Source organism: Meles meles, chromosome 18 (genome assembly GCF_922984935.1).
Source record: "Meles meles chromosome 18, mMelMel3.1 paternal haplotype, whole genome shotgun sequence".
NCBI lineage: Eukaryota > Metazoa > Chordata > Mammalia > Carnivora > Mustelidae > Meles > Meles meles.
The window spans coordinates 25,642,914-25,661,728 of NC_060083.1; the positions used below are offsets into that span (position 1 = coordinate 25,642,914).

At 41.8% G+C, this 18,815-nt stretch overlaps 1 protein-coding gene across 4 annotated transcripts; it reads left to right on the forward strand.

Annotated features, from left to right (window-relative positions):
* Positions 1–68: 68 nt before the first annotated feature.
* Positions 69–18,742, forward strand: SRR (serine racemase). Of its 4 annotated transcripts, none has more exons than XM_045984072.1 (9): positions 69–175; positions 6,463–6,576; positions 12,336–12,507; positions 14,837–14,963; positions 15,363–15,466; positions 17,005–17,124; positions 17,249–17,323; positions 17,974–18,183; positions 18,517–18,742. In XM_045984072.1, the coding sequence occupies exons 2-9, from the start codon at positions 6,548–6,550 to the stop codon at positions 18,730–18,732; spliced, it is 1,053 nt and encodes a 350-aa protein (XP_045840028.1). In that variant the 5' UTR covers positions 69–175; positions 6,463–6,547; the 3' UTR covers positions 18,733–18,742. The 4 variants fall into 4 exon arrangements, with proteins under 4 accessions (XP_045840028.1, XP_045840030.1, XP_045840029.1 ...); XM_045984071.1 differs by having other exon boundaries at positions 144–478; XM_045984074.1 differs by lacking the exon at positions 6,463–6,576 and having other exon boundaries at positions 87–175.
* Positions 18,743–18,815: the final 73 nt, after the last annotated feature.

The window sequence follows — 18,815 nt, forward strand, 5'->3', positions numbered from 1 at the left end:
GTGTCCCCGCCCCCTCCCGCCTTCCTCCCCTAACGACGGTGGCCGCACTGGGAGGAAAAGCTCTGAACGCACGTTCCGCGGCTCCAGAGAGCTGGGGAGGCGGGCACTGCGCGTGCGCAGAGGTGTGGTCGGGAAGGTGAGCTGAGTCTGGAGTTGGGAACGCCGCGCCTGTGAGGTGAGAAGAGACCGGGTGGAGCCGGGCCAGGCGTCGCGGGCGTTCGCGGCGGTGGCTGCTGTTGCTGCTGTGGTGGCCATCGAGGACACTGGTGCTGGTCTGGGGCTCGGGCTGACGGAGACACCCCACAATCCGGCCGCCTCCAGTCATCTTAGGCCAGGGTCTGCCTTCACAGGCCCGGACTAGCGTCCCAGGCTGTTACTTGAGGACCTTAAAGGTCTTGTACGAGCACCCCACCCTTTTTTTAGATGAGGAAACTGAATCCTAGAGAAGCGTAGCAAATTGCCCAGGGTGACACAGTGGGTAAGTATCAGAGTATATCAGTCTTTTTCTTTATGGCGGACTACATCCCCAAGACCCCTGATTCCCCACTCCCCGACCTTTCTTTAAAAAAAAAAAAAAAAAAAAAAATATATATATATATATATATATATATATATATATATATGGTTGGCTCTTGCTGAAGGAAGGTTGTGTGGAAGTAAATCAGGAGGTATTGTAAGTCGGTTTGGGAAGTTCTGTATCCTTGTGGATTCTTGGAAAAATTACTTGGCTTCCTTGGATCTGTGGTGGTGGTTTTGTTTTTTCCATCTTTAAAATGTAACCGCATCAGAAGACTCCTATTTTAACTTCTTGTTCCTGAGCCCATGTTCAGAACTGTGGGGAAACTCCCTCCCCCAAGACTGCTTCTCTCCACCTGTTCCTCTTTACTGATTCCATACAGTCTATTGGACTTGTACACCATAGAATAGTTACCAGTAAGTTTCCTTTGAGTGAATCTAAAAGATTTGATCAGTCTCTGACAGAACTCATTCAGTCCCTATTATGTGACACAGGTTTCACCACCAGAAGGCTAAGCAGATGGAGAAAGTCAATAGATATGTGAAAAGATTCAGTGTTTCGAAAGGAGATTAATTTGAGTGGTCAGAGCAAGTGGCAATATTTAAAACATATGAACAAAATATGGAGAAACATTAAAAACTATAATCCTTTTTTTTTTTTTTTTTTGAGAGAGAGAGATAGAGCAAGAGCAGGGGAGGGGCAGAGAGAGAAGCAGACTCCCCCCTGAGCAGGGAGCCAGATAAGTGACTGGATGGCAGGACCTTGGGATCATGACCTGAGCCAAATGCAGATGGTAAACCAGCTGATCCACCCAGGCACCCCAAAACGAACATTGTTTTAACATTGAAATTAAGACACTGGATAATTTTTTTTTTCAAAAGATGGGAAAATAATCTGAACAAAATTCTTAGGAAAAACATGATTACCAAATTAATGCAACAGTCTCTGTACTGCCGATGAGATATGTCAAAAGTTTAACCAGTTCAAGAGAATTTACCAGAACTCAGAGGGGAAAATATAAAACTATGAGAGACAAGAACAGAAGACATGGAGAAAAAAAAAAAAAAAAAGAATAGAAGACATGGAGAATGGATCCAGAAAATTAGTAATAAAATACAAGTTCCAGAAGGTGATAAGGGAACTGACTGAGGAGAAACAGGAATCAAAGAAATAATAGAAGAAAATTTACTAAGTTGATGGGAAAATTTAAATTTAAGACTTAAATTTAACCTTCAGATTTATAGGTTCATGAAATAACAAGGTAAAAATAAATGAACAATCATATTTAGGCCTGTATTACAGTGAAAGCTTCTGAGTTTAAAGAATTAAATGTGGGGCGCCGGGGTGCCTCAGTTGGTTTGGCAGCTGCGTTGTGCTCAGGTCATTATCCTGGAGTCCTGGGATCAAGTCCCACGTCTGGCTTCCAGCTCCAGGGGCAGTCTGGTTCTCCATCTGACCTTCTCCCCTCTCATGCTTTCTCTCACTGTCTCTCTCTCAAATAAATAAATAAAATCTTTAAAAAAAAAAAAAAAGAATTAAAATGTGTTTGACATGAAACAGTCAAGATATATAATTTTTGGGGCACCTGGGTGGCTCAGTGGGTTAAGCCGCTGCCTTCGGCTCAGGTCATGATCTCAGGGTCCTGGGATCGAGTCCCACGTCGGGCTCTCTGCTCAGCGGGGAGCCTGCTTCTCCCTCTCTCTCTGCCTGCCTCTCTTGTGATTTCTCTCTGTCAAATAAATAAATAAAATCTTTAAAAAAAAAAAAAGATATATAATTTTTAAAAATGTTTTAAAGCCAGTCGCAGAACAATACATAGAGTATGGTTCCATTTGAGTACAGCAAAAAAACCATTTATTGTATATGTAAGTTTCTATATAAATACATCCCAAAAAGGTATGCAAGAAGACATACTAAACTTTTTTAAATGGTTATCTTTGTAGAAGAGAATAGATTTAAGGGTTAGAGAGTGAAGGTTCTTTATTTTTCTGTAATGTTTCAAATTTTTACAGTAGGAATTTGGTCACATATGGGTAATCCAAAAAATAACAAGTTTGGATAGTGGAGAAGGGAGGAATTCAAATTTTTAAGGTTTTGTTTATTCATTGGAGAAAGTGAGAACACAAGAGGAAATTGGGGCGGGGGAGGGTAAAGCAGACTCTCCATTGAGCCGGGAGCCAGATGCAGGGCTCCATCCCAGGACACTGGGATCATGACCCAAGCCCAAGGCAGATGCTCAACCAGCTGGCCACCCAGGTGACCTGGGAGGAATTCAGTTTCTAAAAACAAAAATTGTACAGGTCATGTTTGCTGAGCACAGAGTAGTAAAATTTGAAATGAATAATCACAAATTAAGCAAAACGTAGCTACTTGGAAATTTTTTTTTAAGCAAGTGTTTTTTTGTTGTTGTTTTTGTTATTGTTGTTGTTTTTATTTGACAGAGAGAGAGCGATCACAAGTAGGCACAGAGCTGGGCGGGGTCGGGGGGTGGGGGAGAAGCAGACTCCCCGCTGAGCAGAGAGCCCGATGGGCTCCATCCCAGGACCCTGAGATCATGACCTGGGCCAAAGGCAGAGGTTTAACCCACTGAGCCACCCAGGTGCCCCAACTTGGAAATTTTTTAAACAAAAAAATTTTTTAAGATTTTATTTATTGATTTGAGGGAACACGAGAGGGGAGAGGATCAGAGGGAGAAAAGGACTTCCTGCTAAGCAAGGAGCCCTATCCGTACTCCATCCCAAGACTCCAGGATCATGGCTTGAGCTGAAGGCAGTCGCTCAACCAACTGAGCCACCCAGGTGCCTAAACATAAATAACTCATAGGTCAAAAAGTAAACAAAGCTAAGACTGTGGATTCTTTAAATATTAAAACTGAGGCACATGGGTGGCTCAGTCAGTTGGGCATCTGCCTTTGGGTTGGGCCATGATCCCAGAATCCTGGGATCAAGCCCCATATGAGGCTTCCTGCTCAGTGGGGAGTCTGCTTCTCTCTCTGACCCTCCCCCCTCTCATGGTATCTCTCTCTCTCTCTCAAATAAATAAAATCTTTAAAAAAATAATAAAATTAATGAAAATACTGCATAGCAAAACCTATGGTATATTGGTATATCTCTTTTTTTTTTTTTTTTTTTTTTTTGACAGAGAAAGAGACAGCGAGAGAGGGAACACAAGCATGGGGAGTGGGAGAGGGAGAAGCAGGCCCCCCGTCAAGCAGAGAGCCCGATGCAGGACTCAATCCCCACACCCTGGGATCATGACCCAAGCCAAAGGCAGATGCTCAACCAACCTGAGCCACCCAGGCGCCCATCCTATGGGTATATCATTAAAGATGTACTCAGAGGAAAATTAATAGCCTGCATGCTTTTATTATTAATTGTAAAAGAAAGCGATCCAGTAATAGCACTTCTGGGTATTTACCCCCAAAATACAAAAACAGTAATTCAAAAGGGGTGCATGTACCTCTGTGTTTATTGCACCAATAATAAATTAAATAGCTTTAATAGCCAAATTATGGGAGCAGCCCAAGTGTCCATCAACAGATGAATGGATACAGAAGATGTGATAGATATATACAATAGAATATTATTCTGTGGGCGCCTGGGTGGCTCAGTGGGTTAAGCCGCTGCCTTCGGCTCGGGTCATGATCTCAGGGTCCTGGGATCGAGTCCCGCATCGGGCTCTCTGCTCGGCAGGGAGCCTGCTTCCCTCTCTCTCTCTCTGCCTGCCTCTCTGCCTACTTGTGATCTCTCTCTCTCTCTCTCTGTCAAATAAATAAATAAAATCTTTAAAAAAAAAAAAAGGAATATTATTCTGTAAAAAAGAATGAAATTTTGCCATTTGCAATAACATGAATGGAGCTAGAGAGTATAAGCCTAAATGAAATAAGTCTGTTTGAAAAGACAAATAACATGATTTCACTCATATGGGATTTAAGAAACAAACAAAGGAAAAAGACAAACCAAGAAAAAGACTCTTAACTATAGAGACTGATGGTTACCAGAGGGGAATTTGGAGGGGAATGAGTGAAATAGGTGAAGGGGATTAAAGAGTACATTTACCCTGATGAGCACTGAGCAATGTGTAGAATTGTTGAATCACTACATTGTATGCTTGAAACTAATAGATCACTGTTAACTATACTGGAATTATAATTTTAAAACAATTAAAAAATAAAATTTTAAAATTAAAAAAAAACTTAAAAGTTTTTAAAGAATGAAAATTAATAATGGGACATCTGGGTGGCTCTGTCGGTTAAACATCCAACTCTTACGGGTGCCTGGGTGGCTCAGTGGGTGGGGCCTCTGCCTTTGGCTCAGTTCATGATCTCGCGTTCTGAGATCGAGCCCCATATCAGGCTCTCTGCTTGGCAGGGAACCTGCTTCCCCCACCGCCCTGCCTGCCTCTCTGCCTACTTGTGATCTCTCTCTCTCTTTCTGTCAAATAAATAAATAAAATCGTTAAAAAAAAATCCAACTCTTGGTTTGGGCTAGGGTCATGATCTCACTATGGTGGGATTGAGCCCCACATCAGGCTCTCTGCTGTCAGTCAGTGCAGGGTCTGCTTCAGATTCTTTCTGCCTCTCCCTCTGCCGCTTCCCCGACTGCACACTCTCTCTATAAAATGAATACGTAAAATCTTTTTTAAAAAATGAAAGGGGCGCCTGGGTGGCTCAGTGGGTTAAAGCCTCTGCCTTCGGCTCAGGTCATGATCCCGGGGTCCTGGGATCAAGCCCCGCATCCGGCTCTCTGCTCAGCAGGGAGCCTTCTTCCTCCTCTCTCTCTCTCTGCCTGCCTCTCTCCCTACTTGTGATCTCTGTCAAATAAATAAATAAAATCTTTAAAAAAAAATGAAAGTTAATAAGAATTATTAAACAAGAGAAAATAGAATAAAGATAAAATAAAAAATTAATAAAAGAAAAAGAATAGCACTTGATAAAGAGCTCATTTTTTCAGAAATATAGTAGACGTTAAAAATTGACACATTTCTGGCAAAGAAAAAAAGGACATCCTCTTAGATGTCTCATAAGTAATTCAAACTTATTTCATGAAATCTCTGATTTTCCCTTGAAATACTTGTTTCTTCACTAGTCGTATCTCAATTAATTATGCCATCATCTAAGTTTAAAACCCAGGAGTTACCCTTAACCTCCACCTCCCTCACTCCCCACATTTAATCCAATATCAGAATATGTGCTTTCTGGGGCGCCTGGGTGGCTCAGTGGATTAAGCCGCTGCCTTCGGCTCAGGTCATGATCTCAGGGTCCTGGGATCGAGCCCCGCATCGGGCTCTCTGCTCCGCGGGGAGCCTGCTTCCTCCTCTCTCTCTGCCTGCCTCTCTACCTACTTGTGATCTCTCTCTCTGTCAAATAAATAAATAAAAAATCTTAAAAAAAAAAAAAAAGAATATGTGCTTTCTATCTCTGTAGTGGCCAGCTATGGTATTATCTCAACATTCTCATCTTTTCTCTTAAAAGCTGCCCCCCACCCTGTCCCATTATCACTCAGAAGTACCTTTTCTTTTTCTTTCATTTTTTTTCTTCTTCTCACTTTTGTTTGCTATTTTTCCCTCAGGTACAGAGATTTGAGGCAGTCATATGATTTCATCAACAAGTCCTTTCTCGTTTTATCTTTTATTCTTTCAGTTATTCATGTTCCTTCCCTCCCTTCTTAGGTAGCCATTCTAATTGTGTTTAATATATGTCATTGGATATACATGTATCTTTGAATAATATATTGTATCATTTTATGTATGTGTTTTAAATGTATGTAATTGATACTGTGTTATAGAAATCATTGTTTCTTTTTCATGTTTCTGTAAATACTTGTGACTGTTGCATAGTATTGTCAAATGACCTCACACCACTGGTCCTGGGCCAAGATGTGCCAATCAGAATCCTTATCCAGAATTTTTGAACTGAAACTAAGAAAAAAAAAATCCCTTTCCAGTGTGGAAGCCATAAAATGTAAAACAGGAGCTGTCAGCAGCCAAATGTCCTGCCATGTGGAACCGGCTGGTCTGCAATGAAAAAGAATGAAGCCAACATGCAAAAAACAGCAGAGGTGAGAAACAATGAGAAAGTCCTGGAAAAATATCAAGTCTCTGGTTCCAGTTGTTCCTGAGATTTCATATTCCTGCCCTTCCCGTGGTTCAACTCTTCTTGGATTCCATGAACCAGTAAATCTTACTACCTCCATCTTGTGCCTAAGCCAGTTCATATTGGGATTCTAATGACTTGCAACCAAGAGGCCTAATTATAATCTCCAAAATGTATCTCGTGTGTGTGTGTGTGTGTGTGATTTTTTTCTTAGTTGTGGTAAAGTCCATATAACATGAAATATACCATTGTAACCATTTTTTAAGTATGCAGTTGAGTAGTGTTAAGTGCACTGACTGGTTGTACAAGCAATCTCCAGAACTCCTTTTATCTTGGAAAACTGAAACTTTACAACTTCCCATCCTCCCTGCCCCCAGCTTCTGGCAACCACCATTTTAGTTTCTGTCTATGAATCTGACTACTCTGGGTACCTCACATAAGTGTAATCATACAATAGTTGTTTCTTTGTGACTGGCTTATTTCACTTAGCCTAATATCCCCAAGATTCATCCATGTGATCTGTCAGAATTTCCTTCCTTTTTAAGCTGAATGACATTCCGTTGTATGTATATACCACATTTTGTTTACCCATTCATCTGTTGATAGATACTTGGGTTGCTCCCACCTTTTGGCTATTATGAATAATGCTGCTATTAACATAGGTGTACAAATACATCTTTGAAACACTTTTTGAATTCTTTTGGGTATATACCCAGAAGTGGGAATTGTTGGATCATGAGGAATTCTATGTTTAATTATTTAAGGAACTACCATACTGTTCATAGCTGCTATACCATTTTACCTTTCCACCAACAGCACACAAAAAGTCCAGTGTCTCCACATCCTGGCCAACACTTGCTTAATAGTAGTCATCCTAATAGGTGTAAGGTGATATCTCATTGTAGTTTTCATTTGAATTTCCCTAGTGATTAGTGATGTTGAGCATCTTTTCATGTGCTTGTGTCCATTTGTATATCTTCTTCAGAGAAACATCCATTCAAGTCCTTTGCCCATTTTTAAATGAGATTTGTTTTTCCAGAAAGTATATTGATTATTTTTTTCTACCCTCACTTTCACCATTCAAACACCTGTGCATTTTCATGTAGACAATACTTCTTAAATGGACTCCCTGATTCCAATGTTATTTTTTTCCTTTTCATTAGAACAATGTAGCCACAGTGATTTTCTGAAAATGCAAATTCTAACATGTCACTTACCTGCTCAGAATTGTTCAATGGTATTCCATTGCTCTTCAGAAAAAAAATCCATGACTCATGGTCCCTTATGATGTAGATCCTGCCAATTTCGCTCTTTCTCACTGATCACTATTTTGGCCTTCTTTTAGTTTCTGGAATATGCCATGTTCCTTTCCTCTGTAAAGCCTTCATGAATATTCCCTCCTGCTGAAACACTTTTCCATCTACTCTGCCGATTCACCTTATGGGTCATAAATTTCACTTCTCCATAGAGGGCTTTCCTTAACCTCCTTCCTTGATCTAAAGACCCTCCCATTACAGTATCCTAACATACTTCCCTGATACCACCTATCAATATTTGTAAATATATATTTATTTTCAGATTATTTATAGCATATCTCTCCACTAGATTATAAGCTTTAAAAGCAGGGACAACTCTATTTTTCTAACACTATATCCCAGGATCAAATAATATCTGACACATAGAGGTGTTCAATGTTTGTTGACTGAATTAAAAAAAAATACCAAAGATAGGAAGAAAGCTTAGAAATATTAATGTGTTCAACTTTATACTAATACATTTGATATTTTAAATTAGATGATTTCCCCAAAAAGTTAAATATAAATTACCAAAATTCAGAAGGAAGTAGCAAATCCAGATAAACCAATTAGCTGTGAAGTCATTGAAAAAGTTACCAGAGGTATACTTATAAAGACAAATCATCTTTACATATTTTATTTTATTTATTTATTTGGCAGAGACACAGAAGAGAGGGAATATAAGAAGGGGGAGTGGGAGAGGGAGCTTCCCGCCAAGCAGGGAGCCCAATGCGGGGTTCGATCCCAGGACCCTGGCATCATGACCCAAGCCAAAGACAGACGCTTGGCAACTGAGGCACCCAAATTCCCCCAACAAATCATCTTTATTTGCAGATAGTGTGATTGTTTGGAGAGTGAACTATAAAACTATTAGATCTAACAAGGTAATCTACTTAAGTATCACATGCTAAATATACAAAAACTATTACTTTTCATATATATCATCAGTAAGCAACTTAAATAGTTAAAATTACCTTATCTTGGGGCGCCTGGGTGACTCAGTCCATTGGATGGCTGCCTTCAGTTCAGGTCATGGTCCCAGAATCTTGGGATCCAGCCTTGCATCGGAGTCCTGCATCAGGCTCCTTGCTCAGCAGGTAAACTGCTTCTCCCTCAGCCCCTCCCCCTGCTTGTGTGTGCTCTATCTCTCTGACAAATAAATAAATAAAATCTTTAAAAATATACCTTATCACAAAAGCAACAAAAATACTTTGTACTTAGGCATAAACTTAATCAGATGTCCACAGGACTTACATAATGAATCCTTGAGAAACCTAAAACAAAAAGACTTTACTAAATTGAAAGACACCCATGTTCATGAATGGGAAGGCTCAGTATTTTTTTTTTTAAAGATTTTTTTTTTATTTTATTTATTTGACAGAGAGAGAGATTTCAAGTAGGCACAGAGGCAGGCAGAGAGAGTGAGAGGGAAGCAGGCTCCCTGCCGAGCAGAGAGCCCGATGCGGGACTCGATCCCAGGACCCTGAGATCATGACCTGAGCCGAAGGCAGCGGCTTAAACCACTGAGCCACCCAGGCGCCCGGCTCAGTATTTTTAAATATCAATTATGCACCAGTTCATTTGTATATCTTAAACTGGCAACCTTAATAAAAGATTTTGAAAGAACTGATGTGTGAGAAAATCCAATACATTTTGGAGTAATCAATGGTAGAATGTACTAAATACAGTGAACAACTGGAGAAGGAACTGGCAGTCTGATCAGTGGAACAAAATACAAAGTCCAGAAAGGTCCCAAGCGTTAAAAGAAATTTGATTTTTTTTTAAGATTTTTTTATTTTATTTATTTGACAGAGATCACAAGTAGGCAGAGAGGTAGGTAGAGAGAGGGGGGAGCAGGCTTCCCGTTGAGCCTAGAGCCCGATGTGGGGCTCTATCCCAGGACCATGAGATCATGACCTGGGCCGAAGGCAGAGGACTTAACCCACTGAGCCATGCAGGTGTCCCAAGAAATTTAATTTTTTTAAAGAGTTTATTTATTATTTGACAGAGATCTCAAGCAGGCAGAGAGGCAGACAGAGAGTGAGAGGGAAACAGGCTCCCCGCTGAGCAGAGAGCCCAATGCAGGGCTCCATCCCAGGACCCTGAGATCATGACCTGAGCTGAAGGCAGAGGCATTAACCCACTGAGCCATCCAGTTGCCCAGAAATTTAATTTTTGATAAACATGGCATTTCAGAAAAAAATAGATGATCTGTTCGGAAGTGGTATGTTAAAGATACAAAAGAATGTGGCCATGATATGGCAGGGTGAAGGGAAAAGGGCATTCCTTTAGAAACTGCTGTTTGGAGTGTAAATTGATAAAATCTACAACTCCTCTGGAATTCAGTTTGGCAGTGGGTATCAAATAGTCTTAATGTGCATACTTTTTGATGCAAAATACCCTTTGACAGAATCTTCCCACAAAGATCTTGCAACATAGCTGTTCATTACATTATTATAGACAAAAAATTATAGAAAAAAGAATCTAAATATTCAAAAAGTTATGTAAAACTTTTAAAAACTGTGGTATTTTTGTAAAATGAAGTAGCCCTTTAGCGGCGTCTAGGTGGCTTAGTTGGTTAAGCCACTGCCTTTGGCTCAGGTCATGATCCTGGAGTCCGGGAATCGAATCCCGCATCAGGCTCCCTGCTTGGCGGGGAGTCTGCTTCTCCCTCTGACCCTCCCCCTTCTCATGCTCTCTCTCTCAGTCTCTCTCTCTCTCAAATAAATAAATAAAAATCTAAAAAAAAAAAAAGTAGTCATTTAAAATGTTGTGTAGGGGCGCCTGGGTGGCTCAGTGGGTTAAGCCTCTGCCTTTGGCTCAGGTCATGGTCTCAGGGTCCTGGAATCGAGCCCTGCATTGGGCTCTCTGCTCAGCGGGGAGCCTGTCTCTCTCTCTCCATCTCTTTCTCTCTCTGCCTGCCTCTCTGCGTACTTGTGATCTCTGCCTGTCAAAAAATAAATAAAATATTTTTTAAAAAGATTTTATTTATTTATTTGACGGAGACACAGTGAGAGAGGGAACACAAACTGGGAGAGTGGGGGAGGGAGAAGCAGGCTTCCTGCCAAACAGGAAATCCAATGCAGAACTGGATTCCAGGACTCCAGGATCATGACCTGAGCCAAAGGCAACTGCTCAACGACTGAGCCACCCAGGTGCTCCAAATAAGTTTTTTAAATAAAAAAAAAATTTAATATTTTATTTATTTGACAGACAGAAATCACAAGCAGGCAGAGAGGCAGGCAGAGAGGCAGGCAGAGAGAGAGGAGGAAGAAGGCTCCCTGCCGAGCAGAGAGCCTGATGCAGGGCTTGTTCCCAAGACCCCGGGATCATGACCTGAGCCGAAGGCAGAGGCTTTAACCCACTGAGCCACCCAGGCGCCCCTTAAAAATTTTTAATAGATTTTGAACCCGGTTCATTCAAGCTTTACAAAAATGATGAAAAAGTAGAGACCAGTAACAGTCTTGGATGGTAAGGGATGGTATGAGTGAGGGGTAAGCTTTAAGCCTTTCCTATAAAGCTTCACCAGGGGGAAAAAAACCTTTTTTTTTTTAAAAAAAGATTTTATTTATTTATTTGACAGACAGAGATCACAAGTAGGCAGAGAGGCAGGCAGAGAGAGAGAGAGGAAGAAGCAGGGTCTCCGCTGAGCAGAGAGCCCAATGCGGGGCTCGATCCCAGGACTCTGGGATCATGACCCCAGCCAAAGGTAGAGGCTTTAACCCACTGAGCCACCCAGGTGCGCCTCCCCCGCCCCCTTTTTAAAAAATATTTTTTTAGCGCAATTTAAGATTCACAGGAAGAGGGGCACCTGGGTGGCTCAGTGGGTTAAAGTCCCACATTGGGCTCTCTGCTCAGCGGGGAGCCTGCTTCCTCCTCTCTCTCTCTCTCTGCCTGTCTCTCTGCCTACTTGTGATCTCTGTCAAATAAATAAATAAAATCTTTAAAATAAAATAAAAAGATTCACAGCAAGATTGATGGGTAGTAGAAGAGACTTCCCATATATCTCACACCCCCCACACAAAGGCAGAGCCTCCCCCATTATGAGAATGGGATTGTTACAATTGAACCTGCATCATTAGCAAAGTCCATGTTTTACATTATGTTCACTCTTGTACATTCTGTGGGTCTGTTAGCCATTTTCTTTTTTCTTTTTTTTTTTTTTAAATATTTTATTTATTTGACAGAGAGAGATCACAAGCTGGCAGAGAGGCAGGCAGAGAGAGAGGAGGAAGCAGGCTCCCTGCGGAGCAGAGAGCCCGATGTGGGGCTCGATCCCAGGACCCTGGGATCATGACCTGAGCCGAAGGCAGAGGCTTTAACCCACTGAGCCACCCAGGCGCCCCTATTAGCCATTTTCAAAATCTTTTCATTAAACATATTGTTTTGGGCTTTGCTTTGACCCCTTTTTTTTATTCCTGGGTTTCAGAACCATGTGTGCTCAGTACTGCATCTCCTTTGCTGATGTTGAAAAAGCTCATGTCAACATTCAAGATTTTATTCACCTCACACCAGTGCTAACAAGTTTCATTTTCAATCAAGTAACAGGGCGCAATCTTTTCTTCAAATGTGAACTCTTCCAGAAAACTGGATCTTTTAAGGTAATAATTTGATAATATGTATCTTTTCAAATCCCTTTCCCATGCACATTTATTTGATCCTCCTGACCACCCAGTGAGGTAGGTAAACTATTTTTATAGCTGAGGAAAGGGTTGTAGTTTTCCTTCGGTAAAGTACTGGTTACTTAGCATTATGGTGTTGATAACCCACTTTTTTAAAAAAAGATTTTATTTATTTATTTGTCAGAGAAAGAGAGACAGAGAGAGAAAGATCACAAGTAGGCAGAGAGGTAGGCAGAGGCAGAGGGAGAAGCAGGCTCCCTGCCGAGCAAGGGGCCCGATATGGGACTCGATCCCAGGACGCTAGGATCATGACCTGAGCCGAAGACAGCCACTTAACCAACTGAGCCACCCAGGAGTCCCTTGATAACCCACTTTTACATAATCTCAAAATTTCTTATAATTGGGGTGATGATGTAATTTACTATCCAAACTAGGACATGGTTGAGAATGAAAGGGGCACCTTGTGATTAAACTCAGACAATAGACATTAACCTTAATTATTGCAAGGCAATACGGGCAAGAGTGATCACCCTGTATACAACCAAGTTGTGTCAACTTGCTATTCATTGATACCTTATTCTGAATGTAAAAGATCTAAATCTAGCTAACCCCTTATTCTAGGAAATATGTCAGAGCCTTTCCTTTGCATAAAGATAGACTTCTGGGGGCGCCTGGCTTGCTGTCAGAAAAGCATGCAACTCTTGATTTTGAGGTTTGAGCCCCACATTGGGTGTAGAGATTACTTACATAGATACTTTGAAAGGTAAAAGACTTCTGTGTTGATTCAGTGCAGTTAATTTCTGTTAGTTGAGTTTTAAGATCCTTTCAGGTATAAATCTAAATGTTGCATTTATCACTATGCCTGATAGTGGTAGTTTTAGGACTACATTTCCTCACCCATTAATGAGAACTTTTTTTAAAAAAAGATTTAAAAAAAAATTTTTTTTTAAGATTTTATTTATTTGACAGAGAGAAATCACAAGAGAGGCAGGCAGAGAGAGAGGAAGGGAAGCAGGCTCTCCGCTGAGCAGAGAGCCCGATGCGGGACTCGATCCCAGGATCCTGAGATCATGACCTGAGCCGAAGGCAGCGGCTCAACCCACTAAGCCACCCAGGTGCCCCTTAAAAAAATTTTTTTAAAGATTATTTATTTATTTATTTATTTGACAGAGAGAAACCACAAGTAGACAGAGAGGCAGGCAGAGAGAGAGAGAGAGGGAAGCAGGCTCGCCGCTGAGCAGAGAGCCCGATGCGGGACTCGATCCCAGGACCCTGAGATCATGACCCGAGCCGAAGGCAGCGGCTAAACCCACTGAGCCACCCAGGCGCCCCTAAAAAAGATTTTATTTATTTATTTGTCAGAGGGAGAGAAAGAGAGAGGGAGCACAGGTGCAGGCAGAGGAAGAAGCAGCTAGGCTCCCCACTGAGCAAGAAGCCTGATGCAGGGCTAGATTCCAGGACCCTGGGATCATGACTTAGCTGAAGGCAGACGCTTAACTGACTGAGCCACCCAGGTGTCCCTAATGAGAACTTTTATATTAAACTCTCCATTCTCTTTGGCCCTTTGCTTCCACCATGGTTTATTTTTCAATGATCACATATCACATACTTACTTTAACTAACTATACGAGGCATACACACACACACACACACACACACACACACAGTCTTGTACTATTAGTTACACTTGCAAGACAGGCCAGTCAACAAACAGGTTAATGACAAGTAACTTGAGAGGTACAAATAAAATACCATGGAATGAAATGCCGTTGGGAGATCAAGGAAGTTGAACCAATGATGTTTGATCCACATTTTATAGGATGAGTACTTTTAGCCAGATCAGGAAGTGAAGGAAAATAACTATATGTAGGGGTACCAGCATGCTGAAACGTACAGGGGTGTGAGCTAACCTGTAGGAGGGAAACTGGAAGTAATTTAGGATGGCTACAACGGTGACAGAAGCAGTAAGTATGTTTTAGAAAGACTGCAACTTGTAAGGAGTTAGTATTTACAAAATAGGTAGTCAGTAAAAAGAGAACATTTTTAAAAGGTCACTTTCATAATCTAGTGGAAATATTAGAGAATGATCCCTGGACAGGACTAGTTGAGGTTTGATAACATGCAAGTTGAGAAGTGAGGCTTCACCAAGGTAGTGGCAAAAACACAGGAGATATTTCAGAGGTACAATCAATAAGATTTTTTGATAGAATGGATGTGCGATGTTAGAAGAGAAAATCTAGGGAAGTTCCTTGGTGTTTTGAAAAGAAACCTTGAAATCAAATACGTGGTTTCACCATCCCTTTTCCAGATTCGTGGTGCCCTTAATGCAGTCAAAGGCTTGACTCCTGCCACCTTGGAAGAGAAGCCCAAAGCCGTGGTTACTCACAGCAGTGGAAACCATGGCCAGGCTCTCGCCTATGCTGCTAAATTGGAAGGTACTTGACTAACTTCTCAGGGTACTGTGTAGGATCATCTGAGAAGAGTGGAAAAGTATTCTTTTTTTTTTTTTTAAAGATTTTATTTATTTATTTGACAGAGAGATCACAAGTAGGCAGAGAGGCAGGCAGAGAGAGAGGGAAGCAGGCTCCCTGCTGAGCAGAGAGCCCGATGCGGGACTCGATCCCAGGACCCTGGGATCATGACCTGAGCCGAAGGCAGCGGCTTAACCCACTGAGCCACCCAGGCGCCCTGGAAAAGTATTCTTATTCAGTGAGATTGGTGACTACTGTGGGAAGGTTATTTCCAGGTTCCTATCTCATTATAAGCAAATTAAACATAAGTTTCTATTCTAAATTCTCCTGATTTGACTAACTAAACATGTTTCTTCCTCCCAGGGATTCCTGCTTATATCGTGGTGCCCGAAACAGCTCCCAATTGTAAAAAATTGGCAATACAAGCCTACGGAGCCTCCATAGTGTACAGTGAACAGAGTGAGGAGGTAAGGAAGAGAGCAGTTCAGTGTCAGCTTACCAACTTTCACCATCAAATGAAACTTCTTTCTAGCCTACGGTTTCTTCCGGGTTTCCTCTTCACCTTTCACTGTTAGCATGCTCCACCCATTCTCTGCCTATACTCACTCTGATGAGATCATAAATCTCATGGTTTTAACATATCACCTATACTCTGGGGTGCCTGCATGGCTCTGCAGTTGGGCGACCAACTCTTGGTTTAGGCTCAGGTCATGGTCTCAGGGTCTTGGGATTGAGCCCTGTGTGGGGCTCTGTACTTGGAGGGAGTCTGCTTCTCTCTCTCTCCCTCTGCTCTCGCGATCTCTCAAAAAAAAAAAAAAAAAAAAAAAAAAGCCTTTTAAAAATTACCTGGAAAAAAAAAGTCTGTATGCTAACTCCAGTCCTGACCTTTGCCCTTAACCCAGACTTGTATCTCCAATGATTCCCTGATGATATTCCCACTTGGAATGTCTTTTTTTTTTAAGATTTTATTTATTTATTTGACAGAGATCACAAGGAGGCAGAGGCAGGCAGAGAGGGAGAGGAAGAGAAGCAGGCTCCCCACCAAGCAGAGAACCCAATGCGGGGCTCGAGCTCAGGAATCTGGGATCATGACCTGAGCCGAAGGCAGCGACTTTAACCCACTGAGCCACCCAGGCGCCCCTGTTCTCCAACTACTTCTAACAGGCTTTACCATCAATGCCCTGATTCAACTGAACATGTTTTCAGCTAGGTACAGTAGCCTAAGTGGTCTCCCTCCTCCCACCCTTGCACTATCCATTTAATATGTTAAAACTTGTCTCATTAGCTGAAAACCCTCCAATGGTTTCCCATCTTATACACAGTGGTAACCAAAATTAAAATCACTTAAGGCCTGGATGAACTGGCCTATTTCAGTCTTTCCCACTATTACTGTCCCACCAAACATTTCACACCAATCATACTAACTTAGCCTTTTCTCAGAAGAGCCAAGCACTACTACTTTGTGGTCTTTGCATTTGCTATTATTCTCCCTCTAGAATATTCTGGAGATCTACAGCACTTGTTCAAACCTATTAAAATGTCACATTACTGAAGACCCTTCCTAAGCACCCCCTATAAAACAGACTATTCTCCATAGCATTTAGACATATTTACTTATATGCCACCCCTCTGCATATTCGAACGTAACTCCACCGAGCAGAGACTAGTTTGTTCAGTTATATCCCCAGTCCCCAGTAAGTCTGAAAAAAGTAGGATGGCCAATAAAGTGTCAAGTGACTAAATCAAACTTGTTGGGAACTTTTATTTTATTTTTAAAGATTTTATTTGACAGAGAGAGAAGGATCACAAGCAGGCAGAGAGGCAGGCAGAAAGAGGGGGAAGCAGGCTCTCTGCTGAGTAGAAAGCCTGATGCAGGGCTCGATCCCAGGACCCTGGGATCATGACCCAAGCCGAAGGCAGAGGCTTTAACCCACTGAGCCACCCAGGCACCCTTGTTGGGAACCTTTAAATACAAACAAAATACAGTAATTTAATGTACTTTCAGTCCAGAGAAAATGTTACCAGAAGAATTATGGAAGAAACAGAAGGCATCATGGTACATCCCAACCAGGAGCCTGCAGTGATAGCTGGGCAAGGGACAATTGCCATGGAAGTACTAAACCAGGTAAGAGCTGTTAATTCTTGTTTAGTCACCTGTAAAGCTCATGTTTGGCTGTATAATTATTTTATACACATATAAAACTGGTTATTAATAGACCTATTTATACCTTATATTCTTTTCACTAAAGGTACCCTTGGTAGATGCATTGGTGGTACCTGTAGGAGGAGGAGGAATGGTTGCTGGAATAGCGATTACAGTTAAGGTAAGAAAATAGCTTCTGGAGGACTCCCTGCTTCAGGCTTAGTGAATTTTTTTTTTTAAATTTTTAAAAGATTTTATTTATTCATCTGACACAGAGATCACAAGCAGGCAGAGAGAGAGAGGAGGAAGTAGACGCCCTGCCAAGGAGAGCCCGATGCGGGGCTCGATCCCAGGACCCTGGGATCATGACCTGAGCCGAAGGCAGAGGCTTTAACTCTGAGCCACCCAGGCGCCCCGAGAATTTTGCTCAACATTCCCCCAAATTGCTGTTCTTTCCCACCAACCCTTGGCACTTGAAATGGAAGGCTCTTCTCTGCCTCACTACCCTGTTTTTAATCGGTAACAACTTCACAAGGCAAAAGCAGTCATGAGTGGCATCCTCACAGTCCTTTCCCTGAATCCCATTTCAAGAACCCACTATCCAAGTCAAGGGCTTCTCTTTTTCCTAGTTACCAGGAGAACTAGATGTGACTTAAGCAACTAAAGGCTATTAGGCATACAATTTAAAATGTCTGAAGGTCTATTTTTATTACATCAATCAAGGGAAAGGCTCTTGAACAGAAATGAGTTACTTGTACTGCCTACTTTACTACAGGTATGCAGGCAAAATGCTGTGGCTAGTATTAAGATGTCTAATATTCCTCTTCCTAGGCTCTGAGACCTAGTGTAAAGGTGTATGCTGCTGAACCCTTGAATGCAGATGACTGCTACCAGTCCAAGCTGAAAGGGGAACTGACTCCCAATCCCTATCCTCCAGAAACCATAGCAGATGGTGTCAAATCCAGCATTGGCTTAAACACCTGGCCTATTATAAGGGACCTTGTCGATGATGTCTTCACAGTCACAGAGGATGAAATTAAGGTGAGGCTCTGACAAGAAAGGAAAATACGAAAGAATGGAGCAACTTCTTAGGCAATAGAGTCTTCTCCTGTTTTGAGTAGCAACTTACTCCCTGGGGACTTGACTAGGTGACTTCATGACATGGGAGAGTGCCCCAGATGCTCAACAGTAGAAGCAGAGTTAGGATGGGAAAAAATCCCTGTCCTTCATTGGTGAACATATATATATATGGTCAAGAAGGAAAATTTAGACTGGGCATATAACCCCATCTGACCTTTAATTGTAAAGGTCAACCAACTAGGCTCTTTCCCCTTTTCCCATTTCACTAATTCTTACTCCCTTCCATACCAACAGTACGCAACCCAGCTGGTGTGGGAGAGGATGAAACTGCTTATTGAACCTACAGCTGGTGTTGCAGTGGCCGCTGTCCTGTCTCAGCATTTTCAAACAGTTTCCCCAGAAGTAAAGAACATTTGTATTGTGCTGAGTGGTGGAAATGTAGACCTAACCTCCCTAACTTGGGTGAAACAGGCTGAAAGGCCAGCTCCTTATCAATCTGTTTCTGTTTAGTTTATGCAAAAGAGATGGGATTCAGTATCTCTAGTCACTTGGAAATTTTGTTTCTTGGTTACTTTAACTTCCTATATTCCTCT

Excerpts from the sequence above, each read along its gene's own strand:
- SRR (XM_045984072.1), top strand. The coding sequence starts at position 6,548 with ATGAAGCCAACATGCAAAAAACAGCAGAG. Across the intron at positions 12,508-14,836 it reads AGAAAACTGGATCTTTTAAG|ATTCGTGGTGCCCTTAATGC; the intron begins GTAATAATTTGA and ends TCCCTTTTCCAG. Across the intron at positions 14,964-15,362 it reads CTATGCTGCTAAATTGGAAG|GGATTCCTGCTTATATCGTG; the intron begins GTACTTGACTAA and ends TCTTCCTCCCAG.